At 42.9% G+C, this 23,572-nt stretch overlaps 1 protein-coding gene across 2 annotated transcripts in view; it reads left to right on the top strand.

Annotated features, from left to right (window-relative positions):
- Window positions 1-299: 299 nt before the first annotated feature.
- The window catches only part of cnih3 (cornichon family AMPA receptor auxiliary protein 3), a gene marked incomplete at both ends in the record, with an annotated part of 113,295 nt that continues 90,022 nt past the window's right edge, over window positions 300-23,572 (top strand). The window contains 2 exons of one of the 2 annotated variants that reach the window (XM_080744593.1): window positions 300-386; window positions 21,674-21,742. In XM_080744593.1, coding sequence (XP_080600719.1) covers window positions 306-386; window positions 21,674-21,742 — 150 coding nt within the window. The remainder of the gene's footprint in view (window positions 387-21,673; window positions 21,743-23,572) is intronic. The other variant, XM_080744592.1, reaches the window with a different exon arrangement.

Genomic DNA, 23,572 nt, shown 5'->3' with positions numbered 1-23,572 from the left:
TACGGAACCAACTGGACTGATCTCTCCCGTCTCCCCCCCACCCCATGCAGTCACAATCTCGGCGTAAACACGCGTCGACTTCAAAGTGAAGAGCGTTGTGGACGCGCGCCGTTCGTCTGGAGACTCCCTCTGCAACAAATTGTTGCCAACACTCAGGGGACATCATCGATGGTGCTGCTGCTGTCACCGCCTTGACTTGACGTGGTGGCACCATGAGAACTTTATTTATTACGACCTTGTTTTAGATGTGATTAATTAATTGGAGACGCCCCTCTTTGGAAAATATCTAGCGTTTCGCCCCTTCAATGATGTTCACTTTCGCTGCCTTCTGCTACATGCTGTCTCTGGTCCTCTGCGCTTCCCTCATCTTCTTTGCGATATGGCACGTGAGTATGGCTCGGAATTGATGATGCTGATCTTTGTCGTTGATTATCTGAACCATGTAATTTAGGACCAGTTACTGTAGTCTAATCGCCGTTGTATGGACGTGCTGCGAGACGCGCGTAATTGTGCGTAGTAGCTATATATATCGGTGGTTCTCAAACCTTTTCATGTCAAGGACCCCCAAATGGACACTTATTAGCCCGCGGACCCCCATTTGAAAAGATACGCCAGGGACCGCCATAAGATAAGACAAGGGTCTTTTACGGGTCTAGCAGTGATTCCCAACCATTTTAATTGGCCCCCAGTTTGACATGCATTTTAGGCTACGGACCCCCATTTAGCCTAATGGCATTTCTATCTCTGAGACCCCAATCTATGGTAAAATGTTCATTTAACTACAAGTAGAACCAATGGACCCCAAAGGGTCTATTTGGTTCAATCTGAGTTACAGGGTCCATTTGGATCCTAACTATCATTTAGCAAGGGACCCCCTGGAACCCCCTCAGGGACCCCACTTTGAGAACCAATTGCCTATATCACATCACCTGTCTGTAGTAGCCTAGATGTTGGTTAGTAGTATTCATTACCTGCAAATGCATGGGGCTACTGGCATAGCCCATCTTTTAATAACACATTTGTTCCTCACAGATATCAGGCGACAGGCCTATTTGGGTATTTGGATATTCTACAAGACTTAAAATGACAGGTGCGCACCTGTATCTTGAGCTGAGATTAGGAGAGTCCGTCTTAAATGGATCTGTTTATTGTGACACAAGACGCCAAGATCACTATTTAACGTAGAGTATTTTTCTTTCTAATATGGTTTGGCTTCAGTGCTCAAGCTCAATATAATGTGCAGACAAGACATGCGAGCTGCCATGCAGACTTCCTGTATCAATTAAAACGCTCTTCCTTCCAGACCAATTAGGAAATCATGGTACACAGTGTTGATTCTCTCCTCCCCCCCCCCCCTCCCCCCCTCCCTGTTTCATCTCTCTGCTCTGCTCCCTCCCCTTTAATCAAGCCTTCTGCTCGGCACAAAACCACCAATATGATTGGCTGCATTGTGATATTGGAATAATCTAATTATTTGCGGCCCGAGCCTCATTCTCTGCATGTGTCTATGTCTCCGTCATAGTAAAGGGCCTTATGTAAAGACAGATTTGGGTCAGGTCTTCCAGCCTATTGCCCCGGGCCTGCCTTTTGCATGGCAACAACAGACTTGAACTGGGCAGCAATATACGCTCCAAGTCTGTCAGATAATGAGCCGGGCATGTCTGTTTCAGAGATGGTGTGAACAGACCAACGCACAGAGAGGCAGAGCCAGAGTATGATGGTCATGATTGTAATGTAGGCGTATATGCTGACAAGAGTGAAGGACACATCAACAGAGTTGACTGGAATATAGTCTTTAAATGTTATGAATGATTTATGCACAGTAATAAGGAAGAAATCACACCCAGTGTGAAGTGAGCGGTGTTATGAGTTCATTTCATTAAGCGCCCCGCAAAGCTTGGCCAATGCCAAGCTCTGTGGGAAGGACGGACATACACACAGACCAATATAAACTGTTTAATGACTCTATGGCTGTGGCTCAAAATATCATAACGATTGGCGTACGTATCGGTGATGCCTTTATCAGTCATATGATAGGCCTTTATCAACCATATGATACGCATTTATCAGCTATATGATAGGCCTTTATCAGTATGCCTACATCTGGCCTACATCTTGGGAGAAAGCAAATGCATGGGGCACTCACAGTACTCAAAGTTTGTTGTACGCCCAGGGTCACAATGGCCAAGCTTCGTGGGACACTTAATGAAACTAAACTCATAAATAGCACTGCTCACTTCACAATAGGTGTGATTTTTTCCCCTCCCTTTTTGTTGTGGCATTTTTGTTATGCATCATATTGGCACATCTATCGTTTTGCACTCCTGTATCGAGTTACCTGCCAATACCCAGCACTGCATGGCACTGTTGTTGACAATCCCATAACTCTGACACAATGGGTAAAGGATGGAAAGACGGATAAGACTTATGAACAAATAGGCCAACATTAGCCTCCTCCATATCTCTGATGCACATTTGGGAGAACTCACAGAGGATCACAATGCAAAACATTATTCTGAAGCTTCAGCAATAATCTGCGGCAGGCTTTATTTTGCATACTGCTTAAGATGGCAGAAAGAGTGGAGCTGCATCCTCCAGTGGTTCTGTTTCACACAGACACACATATAGACATGCAGCATAATAAGCCCTCCAGGGGCGTCACACCAAATTCTGGGCCCTGGGTACAAGGATTCACTGTGGGCCCCCCATGAATGTTAACTATTGAAAAATAGCAGATATACAAGCTCACAGCGCGGCACCGAGTGCCGCTCTGCAAGCTTGTAGATCTGCTACAAGCTGCAAGAAGATCTGCAAGAAACTCATGTTTCCATGTCAGTGATGCTCAAACTTTTTCATGTGAAGGACCCCCAAAATGATATGAATTTGGCCACGGACCCCCATCTCAAAATATTTAGTTCCAGGGACTATACCCCGGAAGCAAAATGAGTTACAAATGTTCGCTTAAAAAATACATATTCAAAGATTTGCACACATTTTCACGACTTTTCAAAAATAGCAGATCTACAAGCTTGCAGCGCGGCACTCGGTGCCGCGCTGTGAGCTTGTATATCTGCTATTTTTCAATAGCTAAAGTTACTGGGGCCCCTCCACCTTGGGCCCTAGTAACTCAGTCCCACTTTCCTACCCCTTGTGACGCCCCTGAGCCCTCCTCTCTGCAAGTGAACATAATTAGAGGGAGACTCCGAGGATGTCAGGTGGGGATATACGCTGAAGAAACCACGTGTCGTGAATGTGCCTCAGGGGTGGCTTGATATCAACGCTGGCCAACCTGACAAAAGCGGAGAGATTTTGGAGCTGAAGCTCGTAACGCCGGCAGGCTTGCCAGGTACTTTGGCAGGCTTCTCTTTAAATGAGTCCGCCTTTTGTTCTATTATTTAAAGGAAATCTTTTGTTTGGGCCTCTGAGAAAGGACATCTGATGGCGAATATCCGCGAGTCCTCTTGATACAGTCACCAATTTGACCCAAAAAAGGTAGCTTCCTGCCTGGGGTGTGGCTAGTAAGAGCATGGGCACTGAGAAAATCTACCCCCAGGTAAAATAACATGAGAGACCCTGCTTCTGTGTGCAAATGAGTGTAAAGCCTGATATACTTAAAGAGGTGGTGCCATAGTTTTGTACTTTTTCTGGTTTTCATGTGAGGTTGACAGTATTTCATTAGACCCCCTGGTGTGGTTGTTATGAGCAATTATGTATTCCCTTTGTATTTTGTGTTTCTTCCTCGAGGCTGCCACCTTGTGGGTCAAAAGTGCCGTTCCAACTTTAACTTGTAACTTATAATGGCAGATCTGCAAGCATTGTGAGAATATGGATCAGCTCTTTTTGGTGTGCAACACTTGCGTGCAACTAAGTATAACTCGGGCTTAACAAGGCAGAAGAAGGTGTCAACCGGACACATATGAGACAGCGAGGCATGAGCACCGAGTTGTGCTTTACGTATTACCCCTCCTGTCCTGGTAAGCGTGGATGACTGATTAATGAAGCTACTTCTGAGTATGAGAATGAAATATACCCATACATAGATAGAACAATGTCACTGAATGGGTGGAATCAATTAATCACGCCGTCCAGCCCATTAACTCATGTCTGTCTGCCTTATCTGCTACCAGACTCATTGTCTGGTGTATCTCATTTCCTGAATTCCGCAGATAAAACACTCACCTGCTTGTTTTTAACTCTATAAAATATGTCACTCCTTAAGAAGCTTGTCCCATAGCTCTTATTCCCACAGACATCTCCCACAGATGACTTGACTTTGTCAGACGAATGGAGGGATAAAGGGAAGAACACAGGGGGCTATCTTTGGAACAGCCATTACCATTAATCACTTATTTTTTTCCTAGCTGGCCATCACAGGTTCCACTGCACAGTCAAATCCTCAGTGTTAATGTTAGATTAAAGCGCACCGGCTCCGAATTAGCCGTGCGACGAGTGGCTGCCGCCGTGCGTTTTTTTCTCGATCGAACCCAGTTCGATTTGTGCGTCTTGTCGCATGCGGTAAAAAACTCATCACTCCTTTTATGACTCCTTTTTGGATCCGCAGCGCCGATTCCGCACAGCCTTGCACACCAAATCCAATGCGTTTTATTCATGCCGCAAACGAAAAAAATGCAACTGTCCTGTGTGCAAAGGGCTTAACACATCCTCAGTGTAAGAGTTATATTAACATGCAGATTGTTTTTTTGTTTTTTTTAATTGAGGACCCATGAGGGTATACATTCTAAGAGTTGAGGTTTTCTATTTTGTGGGGGTGAGTAAAGTGAGTGATGAGTAAGGAATAAAAAAGTCTCAATTAGGGATGGGACGATACGTGATATTATCGTTTATCGTGATAAACAAAAACACAATAATCGTATTGTGGAGATTTAATTTATTGTGATATCGTCCTCCGTCATGCACTGGGATCAATTCACCTTTTATTTGCTGAGCTGCATATCCGGCACCACTTAAATGGTAAAAGGTACTTATAATACATACTTGATACAGTGTTTTTTTTTCCCATTCTATCAAATGTCTTTGCCCAAAAATTGGCGATCTACAAGCTTACAACGCGGCGCAACGCGGCACGTTGTGAGCTTGTCGATCTGCTATTTTTTGGCAAATGTTCCGCCCCAGGATAATGGTTTTGATTATCGCGATAATATCGTAAATCGAGATTTCTTTTGTCACAATAATCGTGATATGAAATCTTCATATCGTCCCATCCGTAGTGTCAATATGAGCTTAAAAGACTCTCTGGCCGAACACAAATCATTGGACATCATTGGCACCAAACCACATTTGTATGAACCCAAATGAGACCAAACATTGAAGCCATTTTCTGAAGAGAAGTTTAGTTTAAGGGAGTGTTTGTATGTAGTAGTCCTGGGGGGAAGAGAAATTACTTGACTGCTTCACCCTAGCTCTGGTCCAGAGCGTCAGCTACACTGATGCTCTGACAGACTCGTCGCTAAATGACTAGACCGGGATTTCTCAGCCCCTACAAGCGCTCAACTTGAGTCAAAATAAACTAAACTACGGTAATTTACTTCACTACTCACCAAACCAAAGGTAGTCTTGCATTGATGAAAGTCTATTCTCCGTGGTGGGAAACCTCTTAGCACCCCACCCACTCTGTAAAATACATTATTTTTGTCATGAAATAAAACGCACCCACCTCGAGGCACCCAGCGGCCACCGCAGACACAACGGTTCACAACCCGGAAATAAGTGGCGGGCGAGTTGGATGCGTTTTATTTCATGACAAAACTAATTTATTTTACAGAGTGGGTGGGGTGCTGAGAGGTTTCCCACCACGGAGAATAGACTTTCAACAACGCAAAACTACCTTTGGTTTGGTGAGTAGTGAAGTAGTTTAGTTTATTTTGACTCAAGTTGAGCGCTCGTAGGGGCTGAGAAATCCCGGTCTAGTCATTTAGCGACGGGACCAGAGCTAGCTTCACCCAGGAGATTGCTGCTCAGACGAGCGCACAGAGGGGAGCTGTGAGGGGTTAAGTATCTTGCTCATGGGTCACCAGGCCCCCATTTCACTCTCCTTCCACATTCTCTGCAACTACCCCAAACAGTCATTGTATTTCCCCAAATAAATACACACACAGTATGGTTAAATGAACATAAACCAAAGACATTAATCACAGATGACATATAAAACCACACAACGCACTCCCCGTGGCAAATTACACAACAATAGAACAATTACAGACACAGATGTGCCCCAAGGCATGCTGGGAAGTCTAACAGCCTCCTAGGATGTCAGAATATTCACAGGTTAACCCAATCAAAGAGTCTGTGAGGTTCTTTTTTTAAGCATTAATCTCTCCGACACGTGTGAACAGATTCCTTTGTGCAACCATAATACCAGTCAGACTTAAGATAATTGAAGGCAAGGGATATGCCACTAAGCAGCCACATGCATGGTAAAGATAAATATTGTGTCACATGAAACTGTAACATTCTGTCAAGGTGCGCGTGCGTGCCTGCATGTGTGTGTGTGTGTGTGTGTGTGTGTGTGCAGGGCCGTGCAGAGAATGTTAGAGAGGCAGGGTCTGACATTTCTAAAAGGGCCTTTTGGTGAAAATATTGAGAATAGCAGGCCTCTGGAGGTCAGATATTTTCGATGCTTGATTTCTACACAGAGGGCAATTCTTTCGACATAAGATGCAGCATTCAAGTTCAGGAGAGTTTGGACAAGGCAATTCTCTTGAATGCTGTCTTCAGATTATGGCATTGAAAGAGGGCATTTGCATTTCTTGATGTGTATTTATGCATTTATGTGTGTGTGTGTGTGTGTGTGTGTGTGTGTGTGTGTGTGTGTGTGTGTGTGTGTGTGTGTGTGTGTGTGTGTGTGTGTGTGTGTGTGTGTGTGTGTGTGTGTGTGTGTGTGTGTGTGTGTGTGTGTGTGTGTGTGTGTGTGTGTGTGTGTGTGTGTGTGTGAGAGAGAGAACACTCTCTCGCTCACGTGTGTGTGTGATGTGAGTAGTGTGTGTGAGAGAGAGGGAGAACGTGACAATTTGTGTACAATGGGCGAGCAATGTTCATTGTTCTGCACATGTGACCTTGTCATGATGTTATTATTTTCAAATTGCAGAAACCTGAAACTGCCTTCCACTGTAAATGGTAATGATAAGCCTGAGTGTGAGAATTTGTGAGAGAGCTAATCCAACGCAGTAAAAAAAAAAAAGTCTGTCAGGGTGTTAGACTTTGTTTTGTCAAAGTTACCTTATTGGTGTGTTTTAATGCAGTTGCAAGTGTAAATTGAAGAAAATAGTCACTGAAGAAGAGATTATTTTACGAACAAAATGGAACATCTATGAATTCTTAACGTCAACTGAATTGTCAGCGGGAGAAGCATTGAATTTTAAACAGTGTCGGTGTGATTTTCTTAAATAGCTCTATAATCAGATAGTAATCATTGCCATTGAGTGTTCAGTAATTGAAGTCTCTCTGTCTCTCAGCTCTAAACAGAGAATAAATCTTTAGCTTGGCATACCAATTTCATCCAATCAGCTGAGAGAGCTATACAGGATACAGGATATTAAAAAAAGCAGACAAATTGGAGCAGGAACAAAAGAAAATGACAAGTGGGGACTCTCTCCTGATTGGATTAAATTGGTGACCCAGCTGAAAATGTATTTTCTATCTATTGGGCTGGAGAGATGGGGAGACCCCTGTTACTGAACACTATATAAATCATAAATCATTACTATCCCCCCCCTTTGTAGAAAATGTAACTGCACCTTTAAGGTGGGTTGGCTCAGATTGTTCAGGATGCTCTATAGAACGCATTTGTCTATTTCAATCAAGTAACTCAAAATCTACAAATTCAAAAACACAAGCTTCTCTTTTCTTAAAAAAAAAGAAACAGCCTCTTAAAAGTGTCAAGAAACTGTGTCCCAACTTGTCAAATCTAAATGTCATGTATTGCATTGTTCACCTCTACTTTATTATTCTATTCAGAGAGCAAGTACATTTCACACATGACTCGACTCCATGTGATTACAGGTGAGGCCATATAGCCTAACTCTATAGTTAACATTTTCGAAAAGGTCACTACAATGGATTTTGGTCACGGAAAACAAGTTTTTGAGTGTGGGATAATATCATGCTCTTTAGTGGACGGAGTGATCGGGGAATCAATCTGCTCATCTCATGGAGTGCGGCAGCAGTGTACCAACACTCCTGGGAGAGCTCGCATAACCGATTAAGAAGCCATTTTAATTAACATACGAGGTGAACTTCGACCGCCCCCAAGCTCGGCGCCCTAGCAGATCCGGGTTGTGGTTGAGTGATTCCCTTCCCCTGCGAAACCACAGCCGCTAATGTGTTCAAAGCATCATTAAGCCAGGGGAGCGAGCCAAGCGCCCGTTCCGGCGCACCGGTGATGTATGGGAAAGCCCTGCGGCGCAGATATGATGTAGAGGTTCCCCCCAAGCATGGCAGAGGGCACAATGTCAAGTTGACATCATTTAGTCCCCCGGTTGGGAGTCCCATTATGTTGACTTGGCTGTTGTTTCGGATCACAGTGTTTTTGCGTGGGCGACACGAGCAAACAGGCAGGCAGCCACTCAGGGAACAGTCCTCTGTGAGGGTCGGAGTCTTTTGACTTTCATTCTCCAGATGCTTTCTATTCTGTTCAGTTTCATTGCTGTGCACAAGTACACAGTTAAGTCCTGAGTGTTGATTTAACCCAGCAAGCCAAATTACGTCATGATGACGTTGCGATAACGTCTTCCAGTGACTCCGGTGACGTTCAGAACTAGGCCAGACCACAGCCCATATGGAGATGGTCATATGGACTATAGGATTATTGTTATTGTTTGTAATGTTAGTTGAAATATGAGTGAGCGTGTAAGGTTATATTCTGGGACATATCTGACTAGTTATTATATTTATCTGGCCTCGATCTGACCCTCTCTGATTAATCCAGGACGTCCGTTTTTGTGGGCAGGATTTATGTTGGTTGAAATCAGGTGATATTCTAGGCCAGATCTGACTAGTCATGGTTTGACTTGATCTGGCCCCAATCGAGACGACAAGACTTAAAGAGGTGGTGTCATAGTTTTGTACTTTTTCTGTTTTGTATGTGTCTATGGAGTTAACATTACTCTAATAGACCCCCATGTGGTTATAATGTGCAAATTTGCCATCCCTGTGTATTTTTGGTTATATCCTGAAAGATGAAAGCCTCTTAGTCAAAAGGCCCAACTGAAAAACACTGAATTAATGTCATCATAGAATCATCCCCTCCCCTTTTACCATACACCAAACACTGTGGGTGTGGCTAACTTCAGCTGGTTTACCACCCACCTGACAACCAGGCCTACTTAATGAACTGTTGGGTGTGGCCACATAAAAACCAAATTTTAACACTTTCTGTAAAAATAAAATGGAAAAGAATTATTATCATAATACCTGATCACCATGTTTTAGGGGTGGAACATCATGGCACCCCATCTTTAACAAATGGATACATTATCATTGAGGATTGTATTTGCAATGTGTATTTATTTTTCAAACTGCAAACTCTATGTTTAGGTGTGTGTCTGAGGCCTGATCGCTAGACATGTACAAAGTAAATGTCATGATAGATTTACCAACCAAAACACGAACGCAACATGATGCCTATTTTCTTTTTTTAATTGGGCGCTTTAGCTAGCGTTGCAGTTCTCATTCCTTCCCTGTTTGAGCCTCTCCCGGGTATGTCTGCTCCCACGCAGAGATTCTGACATGTACGGGACATTCACAGGTTTAGCAGACGTGCCGTGTGAATAATTATTCATGCTGAACTCTCACAGTACTCTCTCATCTGTGACACGGTCTCCTCACTAACAGCTACACTACCTGCCTGCTCGGCTTCCGTGTGCGAGAGGGAACCTTTTCAGCGGAACTCCTTATACACAACCGTGTGCTTCACAATTCTATATTTTACAACAGAGGGTTGATTGATTGATTGAAGAATTTATTAGAAGTTTGCAATAGAAAAAAGTACAGTTTCATGACAGTACAAATCACTGGTACAAGGTCAACTAAAAGGAGATCCTAGAAAGCCGAGGCTTATTTCCACAGGAACCACACTTTAAGTATCTCATATAACATTGAAAGACAGACGGATAGAACATAGTACTTTATCTAGGATAATATCAGTTTCAAAAGCATAACATCAAATACAAAAGGCAGAATACAAAGAAAAAGGGGGGGGGGAGCATGGGGGCTTAGTCTGTTTACAAGTCACGGGTAGCTGCTGTCTGAAGGTGACTTTTCATACCAATTTTGAAGGAGGCTAGGGATTTGCTCTCCTTTAGGGCTTGTGGAAGGGCGTTCCACATGTTGATGGTATAGCAGGAGAACGAGTTAGCGCCTTGTTTAGTGTTAAATCTACGCTGATGATGATTAGTGGAGCTGCCTCTGGTGTTATGATCGTGAACATCCTTGAGCGCTGCATGGTTCTAATGCTGCATGGTTCTAATGGCTCACACGACAAGTGCTCTTTAGTGAAATGCGTTATAAAACAAAGTGCAGGACATCGTTATTGTGTCTATAATATCCGAGTGGTGCCGACAGGAAAGTGATTCTCATCATGTCAAGGAGACATAAATTGTATTGTATTTTGGCCACAGACCCCATTTGAAAAGATGTTGTGACAGGGACTGCTATTTTCTGCAATTTCCAACATGTTTTTGAAAAAGCTCACAACACATATCATCACAACTGGTTGTAAGCTTGTAGTTAAGCTTGTAGTTTTTTAAGATTTGTTTTGGGGCTTTTATGCCTTTATTGATAGGACAGTAGACTGACAAGAAACGGGGGGAGAGATGGGGAGTGACACGCGGCAAAGGCCGCCCGGATCGGGAATCAAACCGGCGACGCCGCCAGGCATCCATGCCTATGTGGCAATGCCTAAGTGGTATAGCCTGGCCAGGGGGCGCCCCACAGTTAAGCCATTTTCAAATCAACAGTTCCTCATTTCTCTGGGGACCCCCTGGAACCCCCTCAAGGACTCCTGGGGTCCCCGGACACATTGCGAACCAGTAAGGCCTCCGTTTTCAGCTGAAAGATTATGAATTTATTCTTTAAGCAAGGCAAACTAACGTGTATCAGGGTCTCTATCACAATTCGGTATATTTGACTATTTTGAAATGACAGTACTAATAGTATATTAATAGGTGTTGAATGTTTTCAAAAATGGAATTACATTGCTCTCCGTTCGGAGATGGGATGATTATTATTCACCCACTGGGGAGCCCGAGCCAGGAAGGAGAATAATTGAGGCGCTGGTGTGGTGTCAAGGCCAAGTTGCCACAGGGAAGAAAGAGCCCTGCAGGGCATAGACCAGGGAGCAGCGATAGAGTGTGGCCTGGAGCTGTGGGGGAACAGCTCCATTGGTAGCCATGTGTGCCAGCACCAGGGAGTTGAATCTGATACAAATGGAGACATACTGTAGGGGCAGTGGAGTGAATGCACATGCATTGTATTCTAGATGAGATATAGGGGAGGATCCCCCTGGAGACTAGACCGGAACAAGCTACACCATGCAGTCCAAGCAGAGGATACGATTCGAGTTTGGATAAGTCCCCTTGGTGAGGAAAATCAGGTTGGGGATGCATCGTGGTTCTTCCCTATAGCAGTTCTTTTAGTCCTGTAGGAGTTTTGGTGATGGTGAAGCGTTATAGGATTAGCCAAGTGTCTCTCGCCAAGGTTGAGCTTGAGGTGGCTATAGACCAGTGGTGGAAGAAGTACTCACATGTACTTAGGTAAAAGTATGAATACTGCGACATAGAAATACACTGTTACAAGTAAAAGTCCAGAATTCAAAGTGTACTTGAGTAAAAGTATGAAAGTGTTGGCATCAAAATGTACCAAAAGTGAAATTACAAAATGTTTGAAAATAGCAGATCTACAAGCTCACAACACTTCGCATCACAATGTTTTGCGAGCTTGTAGATCAGCCTATTTCAAATAGCCTTAGGTATACAATAGGGCTAAAGCGATTATTGTATGTTTTATAATATTATAATGTATATCTGCAGAGTAACTAGTAACTAAAGTTTTCAAATCGTTGTAGTGGAGTAAAAGTACAATATTTGGATCCGAGATCTAGCGGAATAGAAGTAAAAGTATTGGAAATTGGAAACAATACATAAGTACTTACTTTACACCACTGCTACCATGCAACTGGATATACATTTCAGCAAACAAGCAGAGATGCACATCTCGTCCCCCTTTTGCCAGTAATGTAGTCATTATTATCAGGAACAGATGGAGAGGATGTCAAGAGAGTTTCTTTAATGAAAGATGGGGGGGACTGATGCCATGCAAACCTTCAATAAGACATTAAGAGCAGGGTGAATACCCTCATTATGGCATAACGAGGCATATTAATATTTTCATAAACATATTCACAAGGCTATTACGTCATCTCTATTGATGAAGACAGGCTGTGAAACTGTCAATATAATACAGAATAGGCTGGAAAATGGATCAATAGGGATTTGGTTGCAGGTTTGTTGGAATATGATGGGGTTTGACATCTTTGGCTTGGAAGTTGTGGGGGTTTTAGATGGAGTCGCTCCTGAGAGGGGTTTCCACGAAAAAAGGTGTATTTTGGATTCATGTCAATTTGTGTTTTCAGATATTTAACCACTTGAACCATCAATACTTAAAAACTTCACCTTTCACTCTGTATTTAGTCTGCTCTTTTTCCCCTCTACACCAAAGCTCTTTGCCGGAAATAGCCGATCTACAAGCTCACAACGCCTCGCAGATCTGCTATTTTTGGCTAAAGTTCTCCAAATATGGATGCTAGGGTTCAAGTGGTTAATATAAAATAAAAGACAACGATTTGGAGGACACCCTGTAGTAACTCTGAGGACCCCTTAGGGGTCCCGGAACCCCTGTTGAAGACCCCTGCTATAGAGCAGGCTTTGTTTAAAACAACACTATTGCTTAGGGTTCAACACATTTTCCAGCAACAAGCGCTGTTGTTGCATGTTAAAAAAACATGCTCACTCACGATATTTCCAGAAAACCGGAAAGCTTGTTTTGATAGCCTGAAGGCTATCAAAACAAGCAAAGAGATCAGCAGTAAGAAATGGTGTGACATTTCTCGGTGAAACCGGTGGTTTGTAAGGAACCCGGTCAACGGGGCTTTCTGGCGTCATGCGCTGGAGGCTAATGGCTGTGACGTTAGGTTTAGTTGAGTTAGCTCAGCAATCGAACCGTGTGTTCATTAACCCCCGCTAGCACCCCATCCATCATCCTGACTCCACTATTTCTATTGTTCCTCTGCAACAACACACATACTGTACAGGTTTATATTATTGAGACCCAGGGACGTGCTGGCCATTGGGAAAAGCGGGACAACTCCCGAACGGCCGGTTCATTCCCAAAAATAAAAATAAAATGTCTGCCTTTGTTCCATTTTGGGGGCTGGGCGGCCAACAAAGTAAATCGTCACTGTCGGGCAGAAACCTCGTACCTCCTCTAAAATTCTTTCGCAAAGCAAAGCCCTGCTTCATCATACAAGGCTGTTGCACAAAAGTAGTGAAAACAGCAGATCTACAAGTACACAACGCCTCGCACCCGCGAGGCGTTGTGTGCTTGTAGATCGGCTGTTTTCACTAGTTTAAATCATTTTTAAAATGATAAATACAAAACAAACGGTTTTGGACATACAAGGTTTCAACCCGACAACGACGAAATATAACGCATGTAATTGGCCCACTGGCTTGTCACTTTGTCACAAATCTTTGAGTAGCAGCAGCGCTATAGAGAGAGATCTCTCTCTATAGCGCGCAATGAGGGCCTCTCCAACTCTTTTTCCCGGGCTGAATCAGGGGCCCAGCACGTCCCTGTTGAGACCCCCCCCCCTCCCCCATCGCCCTGTCCCTTTTCTCTGCCCCCTTTATCATCTCCGTCCACCCTATTTTTTTCCCCACTTCCCCTTCTTGTACGTTTGTTGGTTGCTGATTTATTGGAACCAGTTATTTTCAACATAATTCCCTCAGCATTGAGCGAGCAAGCAGGCTTAATTTATTGTAGGAGAATCAAAAATAATAGGAGATACTGTGCGATTTCCGAAGGGATTTCCTTCCTCCATTGACTTCCATTGATATTTCTCTTGCTTGTAAAGAGCCTTGGAAACCTCCCCCAGGGAATATGACTGAATGGGTAGAATTGATGCATGCTGGACAATCACTATTGACTGCAAGGAAAAATGCACACCAGCATTTGGGGCAATGATGCAATATTGACATAAATGTTATTGTTTAATATTTCTATGTTTTTAGAATGTAGTGCAATGCAATTAAATAGTTGTGATTACAGATGCATTATGTGCTTCTGTTATGCTTATGATGATGCCTTTTCTCTTGATGATGTCATATAAGTGTTTCCTTAATGTCCTGTGGAATGAACTCCCAACACAGTAGTTTGGTTTCACCTATAGCATCGTAAACCACCAACTTCCGTGAATCCAGAAAGATTCCAGAACAGGGCTCTTCGACAGGGGGTCCGTCCGGGGACCCCTAGGGGGTCCTCAGAGTTACTACAGGGGGTCCTCCAAATTGTCCAATGTCTTTTTATATTAACAACTTGAAACCTAGTGCCATATTCTGAGAACTGTAGCCAAAAATAGCAGATTTACAAGCTCACAACGCCTCGCGCTGCGAGGCGTTGTAAGCTTGTAGATCGGCGTTGTAAGCTTGTAGATCGGCTATTTTCGGCAAACAGGTTTGGTGTAGAGGGGGAAAAGAGCAGACTAAGTACAGAGTGAAAGGTCAAATGTATTTGGTAATGACGGCTCAAGTTGTTAAATATATCTGAAAACAAATTGACATGATTCCGTAATACACTGATGATTGTGCTGTCAAACGATGAAACTATATGGAATCTATGATAAGGTGTGGGGGTCCCTGCTTCATCTCTCTCTCAACTAAGGCGTCCTTGGCCCAAAAACGTTGAAGACCCCTGTTCCAGAAGATGCATGCATGGTTTACAAGGCTAGGTTTCACCCTTACACTTAAATTAAAACAGGTTTTTAACTGTGTGCACAGAAGAGATTTGCTTTTTTTTTTGCTGCTGTGGTTAAAGGGCCACTTCACCTCTGGGACAACTAGATCTTATTTTATTGTTGTTTGGGACACAATCAACACAATCCTGAGTTATTTTTTGTATTCAATTTTGAGATATTTTAGTATTTCAGCTGTGCTAGTGATGCATTTTGCATCATATGATGCATTTTGCATCATCATGCTGCATCATATGATGCAAAACGCATCACTAGCACAGCTGAAATACTAAAATATCTCAAAACACAGATTGAACACAAAGAATAACTCAGGATTGTGTTGATTGTGTCCCAAACAACAATAAAATAAGATCTGGTTGTACCAGAGGTGAAGTGGCCCGTTAACCAATATGCCAGGGGTATTTTTGAACACGAGGGTAATTGCCTTGCCCATTCGTTTCGCCGTCCACCAAGCGACCAAGGTGCTGTGTGGGAGATACAGGCCAAAACTGACGTGAGCACTCCACTGCCCAGACTGGCGCACAGTGGAAAACACAAACCAACATAGCCAGTGACCTCCACAAAGTCTGCTGGAGGGTGGTTTTGTGTTTAAAAAGTAGTGAGGGTGGGTTGTTATCATCCAAAAAAAAAAGCATTCAAGGAAATTAAACACAGTGCTGTTTAACAAATTAAACACAGTCAGTGCTGTTTCACACATTATACGAGCATGGAGACATTTGTAAATGTGTCACAGTGCAAGAATAACATCTCCTCTCTCTGTATAAATTTCATAACTCCAACCCCCCCGCCCAATCTCCTCTAGCCTGAGGCCGGTCTCGCTGCTTGCCTGGCTTCACTACTGCTCTCCAAAACCCAGCATTAATCCCCGAACAGGGCATTCCCTTCCATTACATCACCATGCAGTCCCTGCTTTCAGCCATGTGTCAGAACGCCCCGCTTCGCGCCAGCATGGCAATATTAGCGAGCGTTAATTGCTGCACTTCACATTACTAAACATGAACTGCCACAGCTGAACAAAGGCCTGCCTCGGAACGCGAATGGACCACATGCTATCCCTGATTGATTCAGCTCCGCCTGCGTTATAGCGCGGGCTAAAATACTTCTGAGGTCTGGAGCCGGGACAGCAATGCATAAATATCAATCTAGCGCCTTTCACTTCTCAATTGCCTGAACGCATATTACTTGGCATTGGTCACAACAATCCTCATTGTGTTCCAAATTAGAGGTCCAAGGTTGTTGGGGGGAAAACGGGCGAGTGGCAAATTAACCCACTTGGAGTGGGTTTTAAAACCCCAATGAATAATTGAGGCGAGACGCTGAATAATTTAAGGGGACCGTGTAGACTTTTACATAGAATCGGTGTTCCCCAGATTGCTGTTGTTTTTAATGCAATTATATCCGTGTGAATGCGCTGTACTGTAGCTGCAACATGGAGTGTTGCATGTTGGGAAGCGTGTTGTGGTGCCATACGATGGTTTCAACTGACACATGCACGGCAAACACACGAACACGCATAAACGTCTTTAATGTTGTCGCTGTTTGGATAACTACATTTTTCAGGGTTTTGATTATTTTATTTTTTTCATAAATAAATGTATGTCTGTGTGTTGGTTTTGGCCAAAACCTCCAAACTCCACTTAAGCTGGATGTTTTAGAATGTCCTTAAAAATTAACATCTTGGAGTTATCTTGTTTCTGTCCACCAGAAGATGTACTGTATATGCATGGATATGTAGAAAGAGATAGCATATTGCCTCGCTCACACTCCAACATTTCAGTTGACGTGCCTGAGACCTACATTGGTTGACAACAATGATTATACACACAAACTGTACATGTGTTGGAGACTTGAGTTCGATAATATTTTTTGGTTTTTGTCACATTCCTAAGACAAAAATGTGATTATAGTAATCCCTGATGGTTTCCACATTCAGTGCCATGCATTTGGGTCCCCATCCAGTGCCATGCATTTGGGTACCCAACCAGGGCCATGCATTTGGGTCCCCATCCAGAATCAATGGGGGTAAATTGACTATAATCACATTTTTGTCTTAGGAATGCGACAAATACAAAAGTAATATTATTGGCATGAGTAACCAATAGGAAAAAAAAAACATTTTGGGGGTGAACTACTCCGTTAACCTACCTAACCATGAATCTAATCCTAATTCTAATCCTATAACTTCAAATCCAAATTCATCTTCAAAGCTTGTCCTCATGTTTCAATCACTGGGAGGACGTACCTCACATTGAATTAGAAACACGCATGCAGGCATGCATGCACACACACACACACACACACACACACACACACACACACACACACACACACACACACACACACACACACACACACACACACACACACACACACACACACACACACACACACACACACACATAGTGTCAGTCGACCGGCAACTACAGAGTCTGTGTTGAAAGACTGTTTATCCACAAACAACGTGCCAAGCGGAGCAGAAGGTGCCAGTTTGCCGTTTCTGCCAGCCAACCTGGACTTCAAAGCCTTCTGCTGAAGCAAACGGCCACCTCAAAACGGAAATTGCATTGGGCCAGACAGCCGCACAGCTATTGCACACACTCTGTTGCAAAGCCACTGTAAGAGAGGGCTATTCGATGCAATCGCAGATGTCAGATTAGGGTTTGGGCTTTCTAGTTTCAAGCTTTAAAAGCTGGGAACGGCAATGACGTTAGTTAAAAAAAAAAAAAAAAAAAAGAAGAAAAAAAACGCAAAAAAACGTCAGATAGTACGAATTCTGTTTTAGGGTGGATTTTTGCTTTAAGCCTTAAACAGAAAATGTCTGTCAACAATAAATAACCTCCCCTGTAGAGTTTGTCTCATGTGGCATTCTACATGATTTACATATTACTGTATATACGGTACATATAAATGCTGGGTATTTCCGTTAACCCCCATGTGATGTGCAGTATGTCACACGGCTTAGATGTTTACAAACTGTGTGTGTGTGTGTGTGTGTGTGTGTGTGTGTGTGTGCGTTGTGTGTGCGCGCTCGCGCGTATATGCACTGTATAATCACAGGCATAGGTACATGGACAAATCACGTGCACACTTAAATCTGTGCACCGATGTATGCATCCATGCAAGCAGTGTGTGTATGTGTGCGCGCACTAACATGCTTGCATAATGTGCATGCGTGCTGTATACTGTACTATGGGGCTTATGATATAGTGTGTGTGTGTGTGTGTGTGTGTGTGTGTGTGTGTGTGTGTGTGTGTGTGTGTGTGTGCGTGCACGAGTGTGTGTCGTGGCTGCCCCCTGCCCATGAGCGCCGGCCCAGTAGACCGCCAACACACTGTAACAGTGAGAGCAATGAGCCAAGATCTTTCCACTGGGAAATAACACGGACCGCCTGCCTGTCAGTGTGTTGGCAAGCCTGGGGAAATAACCCTCCACCATGTCTCTGATGTTAATTCCCCCCTCTCCCATAACACACACGCACACACACACACACACACGCACGCACATACACTAACACACATATCATCGCTTGCATTATCTCTCTCTCTCTCTTTCTCTTTGCCTCTTTCTGAACCTCTCTCTGTCTCATTTTAATAGCTGTGATATACAGTGTTTTTTTTATGTGCCACACACGTATAAACAGTGCAGTAAATCTGATGTTTTGGTACCGTATGTGCTACATGCATGCACGTGCATACACAAATGTAGTAATCCAATTTCCTTTGTGAGTGTGACATATATGACGTGTGCCTGTGCCGCACACACACACACACATACATGTGCGCGCGCAAGCACACAATGTAGTAATCCATTTTCCCTGCACAGCATGTGGCATCGGTGCATGCATATGAATACACACACACACGTGGGCACCACATCCCATGCTATTTTCACATCCTGCTCTCTCTTCTGCCACAGTGCACACACCTATCACAGCTGCACACAGTTCACAGGCACTCATTGACACACTCCTTTCTGTCTCTAGCATATAAGTACGTCTCACTCCCACTCGTCTCCTTCTGAAGCGGTGCTTCTCAAATTTTTATTCGCAGTTCGTTACATGTACAAAAACAATGCACATGGTCAACATTACAACAGTTTAAGTATCACATTTGAGTCCATGTTTGATGTTCGTGGTGTCATTTCTTTGGTTTTTATATTCAATCCATTTCTCCCATTTCTTCTTCTTGTATCCTGAGTTTGGTGTGTAAATCTCTCTATCACATATACAGAATTTCCTCCTCAATGCACAGCCACTGCTCACAAGTTGAAGGGCCACTTGTATACCATAGTCTTGTTATTGCTTTTTTGCTGGTTGCCAGCAGCACCTTGACCAGATACATGTCATCTCCATGTGTGTTTTCCTGCGTCAAGTTTCCTAGATACAGTACCACACTTGTCTTTGGTATTTCGTATTTCAATATCTCCTTTATTACTGACCACACCTCATCCCAATACTTGTACATTTTTTGACAATTCCAAAATATATGTTCGTGGTCAGCGTCCATGTATCCACATAATCTCCAGCATGGTTGTTTCTCTGCTGTGACTTTTCCCCTGATCTTTGGAGTTGTGAAATATCTTTTCATGTCGACGGCCCCCACATTGATACATACAGTATTAAGCCATGATCCACAGGGACCCCAAGGTCTTAGTTGTATGTATGCTGTAGGTGGGGATAGAGAAACCTAAGATGTCGTTGTTGTCGGGTGGAAACCTTGTATGTCCAAAACCGTTCCTTTTTATTTTTATTTTAAAAACTAGTTAAAGTAGTGAAAAGTTTTCACTAGTTTTGTGCGACACACTTGTATGATGAAGTAGGGCTTTACTTCATGAAAGAACATAATGTTTTGAAACTTGGAGATACAAGGTTTCTAACCCTAACCCGACAGTGACGATTTGAATTGTCATCCTTATACAGTACCTTCTCTTTATGAAATACCCTCTAGCCGGTGAAATGAGCCACTTTCAACATGGCGTCCCTAATTTATGCAAGTCATAGGCAAACATTTCAAAAAAATAAATAGAAATAGCCCATATACAATGCACTATACAATTTTCTTTTTAAATAGTGCTGAATTGGTTAAACTGTTCGTCATTTTACTGGGGTCCCCTGGTACCGCCTCAAAGGACCCCTGGGGGCTCCCCTTCCCCTCTTTGAAAACCACTGTTCTAAAGGTTAACACTTAATCACGTGACCTTTTCCAAGTAGGTTGAACTGGAAAAAAATAAATAAAAAATGGGTTGACACGATACTTATTAGTTCAGCTGCAAAGCGATTGAGAAACGATTGTAATGAGGCTGTATGTCTGTGTACAGTATGTCCATCCGTCTACAATAACTCGATACACTGTATCGTCCTTGAATCACTAACAAGACAATGAAAGGTCATATTAGATCTCTGACTGAATATTTGACATGTCGTGCAAATTGGTGGTCAACCTCAAGAATGTGAATTAGGCCTATATTGCTTATCACTTTGGTGTACGTCATTTCTAAACCTTCCATGGCAGAAATAGGCCTATATCGCTTACATTTCAAAACTGTCCCAAGCATTCCCCACAATAATAGACAACAGAACATATGCTAGTATAGAGCCCTGAGGGACTCCGGTCAACCATAATGCCATGAGCTTTAAGTGGATAATGTAAGATAAATATGCTAATTTCTGAAGTTTGACATTTTACTGCTCAGCCATGCACACACCTCGACATGGACAGTTTGATTATCTCTCCGGCCACACAAACGGAAGAGTTGCTTAAAGAAGGCAGCTTTCTAGCTTTCATGTTATTATTACTCTTTGCGTGACCTGTGACCAGGGGCGTCACAAGGGGGGGAAAAGTGGGACTGAGTTACTAGGGCTCCAAGGTGGCCTTAATTATTTTATACTTTAGCTATTGAAAAATAGCAGATATACAAGATCACAGCGCGGCAACGAGTGCCACGCTGCGAGCTTGTAGATCTGCTATATTTGAAAAGTCGTGAAAATGTGTGCAAATAGTTGAATATATTTATTTTTTAAGCGAACATTTGTAACTCAAATTTTGCTTCTGGGGGGTCCCTGGAACTAAATATTTTGAGATGGAGGTCCGTGGCCAAATATATATCATTTTGGGGGTCCTTCACCTGAAAAAGGTTTGAGCACCACTGACATAGAAGCATACTGTAGGTTTTTCAAAAAAAGACTTGCACAAATGTTCACGATTTTTCAAAAATAGCTACAGATCTACAAGCTCGCTGTGAGCTTGTATATCTGCTATTTTTCAATAGTTAAAGCACAAAATAATGCTGTGAATCCTTGTACCCAGGGCCCAAAACTTGGTGCGACACCCCTGGTCACATCACACCTGGTGTTTCGTGCACTCATTCATGAGCACTATGCTTCATGTCGTGGTAATGTGCTCAGAGGCAGAGCAAAGCAAGATATTGTTTGTAATAAAACAAGGAAATATATTTAGCATCTATTTGTAGTGTCATTTAAAGAAAAAAGACTGCTGTAGATATCAATCATTGCTTTTTTTAATCATACTAAATGTTTATTCAAAGCTTTTTGACTGAAGTCTGAAATGACGGTGCTCAGACACGCTTCTTCTCACCACTCTCTCTCTGTCTCTCCTTGTCTCTCTCACACAGATAACAGCTTTTGATGAGCTCCAGGCTGACTTTAAAGTACCGATTGATCAGGGAAATCCACTTCATGCGGTAGGTTTTCTCTCCTTGCTCCAAGCTACCCTGTACTCTACATCTACTGTATACTGCATACAGTAGGTTAGCATGCGTAGCGTGTGTGTGTGTGTGTGTGTGTGTGTGTGTGTGTGTGTGTGTGTGTGTGTGTGTGTGTGTGTGTGTGTGTGTGCGTGTGCGTGCGTGTGCGTGTGTGTGCGTGTGCGTGTGTGCGTGTGCGTGCGTGCATGTCTGTCTGTGTATTCTGAGCTATTCTCTGCAAAACCACTGTACCGGTTGATCTCAATTCAATTAATTAAATTCCAGAAAATTCCAGAAAATCTTAGCGATGGGTTGAAACAAGCGTTTAAAATCGCTTGTGTTTGTCAGCATGTGGCGAACTATCGCCATAAAATTCTCATTTGGGCAGCCGAGGAACCTCATCTCGGAGCTAAATAGCGGAGGGAGGGGTTCTGAAAGGAGCTACAACTCACCACTTACCCTGGGTATAGGTCAACCAGTTTGGCAGAGATACTGTATGTGCTCTGCAGAGCGCTACTTTCCTAGTTCTCTCTATCAAATGTTTCACTCACCTGCTCCCTCTCTCCCTCCCACCCCCTCACTTCCGTTCCCTCCTTTTTTGCTGGTCTCTCTCACTCTATCTCTCTCCCAACTTGACTGTTTTCCCACTGTCTTCATTAATATTAAATTAAGCAGCTGGCATCATGCTGGTATTGTGCGCTTGCCTCTCCTTAATTCTTGACTGACAACCGGCCTCCTGCGGGCTAGCGAAAGGCCAAAGCATCAACTATTCATGAGGCTTCATCTTAAAAGGACAAACCCTGGAATTCAAACATAAATTAAATAGGAGCCCAACCAATATCAAAGCCATACAGTTATTTTCACACAGTTTTTATTCACATACTGACTAAGAGCGGTCTTAATCTGCTGACTTTTGAGTCTTTGCTAAATTTTTGCTCGTTTAAAGAGGGTGTAGAATTTTAAATAAACTTGTATTTGGCTGGAGTTCAATGTTCGGACTTCGGACTTTCATAAATGAAAGACCACATGTGGTCAAAATCGTCCATAAACATTTTATGCTGGCTCCTGTAGATGTGAGAATCATGGCTTATTTAACCGCATGCTTCCTGGGTTGAACTTCCGTCTTAAATAGTCAAGGTACTCTTTATACAGAATGTCCCATTTCACGTTTCAAGTTCAAAATGTATACTTTTTTTTTTTTAAATAGCCGATCTACAAGCTCACAATGTGTCGCTTGTAGATTTGCTATTTTCAAATGACTGAAATATATAGGCTATATATATGGCTGGATTGGTTAGTGTGTTTTGTAATAATAATAATAATAATCAAAATACAAAGTAACTAGTAACTAAGGTTTTCATATAATTGTAGTGGAGTAAAAGTAAAAAGTATTTTCCTCCGAGATGTAGTGGGGTAGAAAAGTATTGAAATGAGGAAATAGTACCGAAGAAAGTAAAAAAATCCTCAAAATTGTACAAAAGAAAAGTACAGTACTTGAGTACATGTAGCCTACTTAGTTACTTTCCACCACTGAGTGAAACAAAATGACATTTCAGACCAGGCTAATTGTTTTGCTTGGAATGGATTTGTGAGTTAGATTCCAAACTGATGCAAATGAGGCATGAGGATGACGGACACCAGGCTGTTGCTAAGTGCTGGAGGGTTTTCCCCGTGCCAACTCGTTAGCCGGGGTTGTGCTGAGTAAAGAGTGTGAGGAGTCGTCTGGCAAATTAGGCTAGCATGAAGCAACGTGTGCACACAGTAGACTCTAATGGCAAATACTGAGTCTAAATGTATGTTAAAATATACTGCATGTTATTAATGAGG

The sequence above is a fragment of the Nannobrachium achirus genome (assembly GCF_963921795.1).
Source record: "Nannobrachium achirus genome assembly, chromosome: 16".
NCBI lineage: Eukaryota > Metazoa > Chordata > Actinopteri > Myctophiformes > Myctophidae > Nannobrachium > Nannobrachium achirus.
The sequence above is the reverse complement of the archived record's forward strand: the minus strand, read 5'-3'. Positions and strand labels throughout refer to the sequence as shown.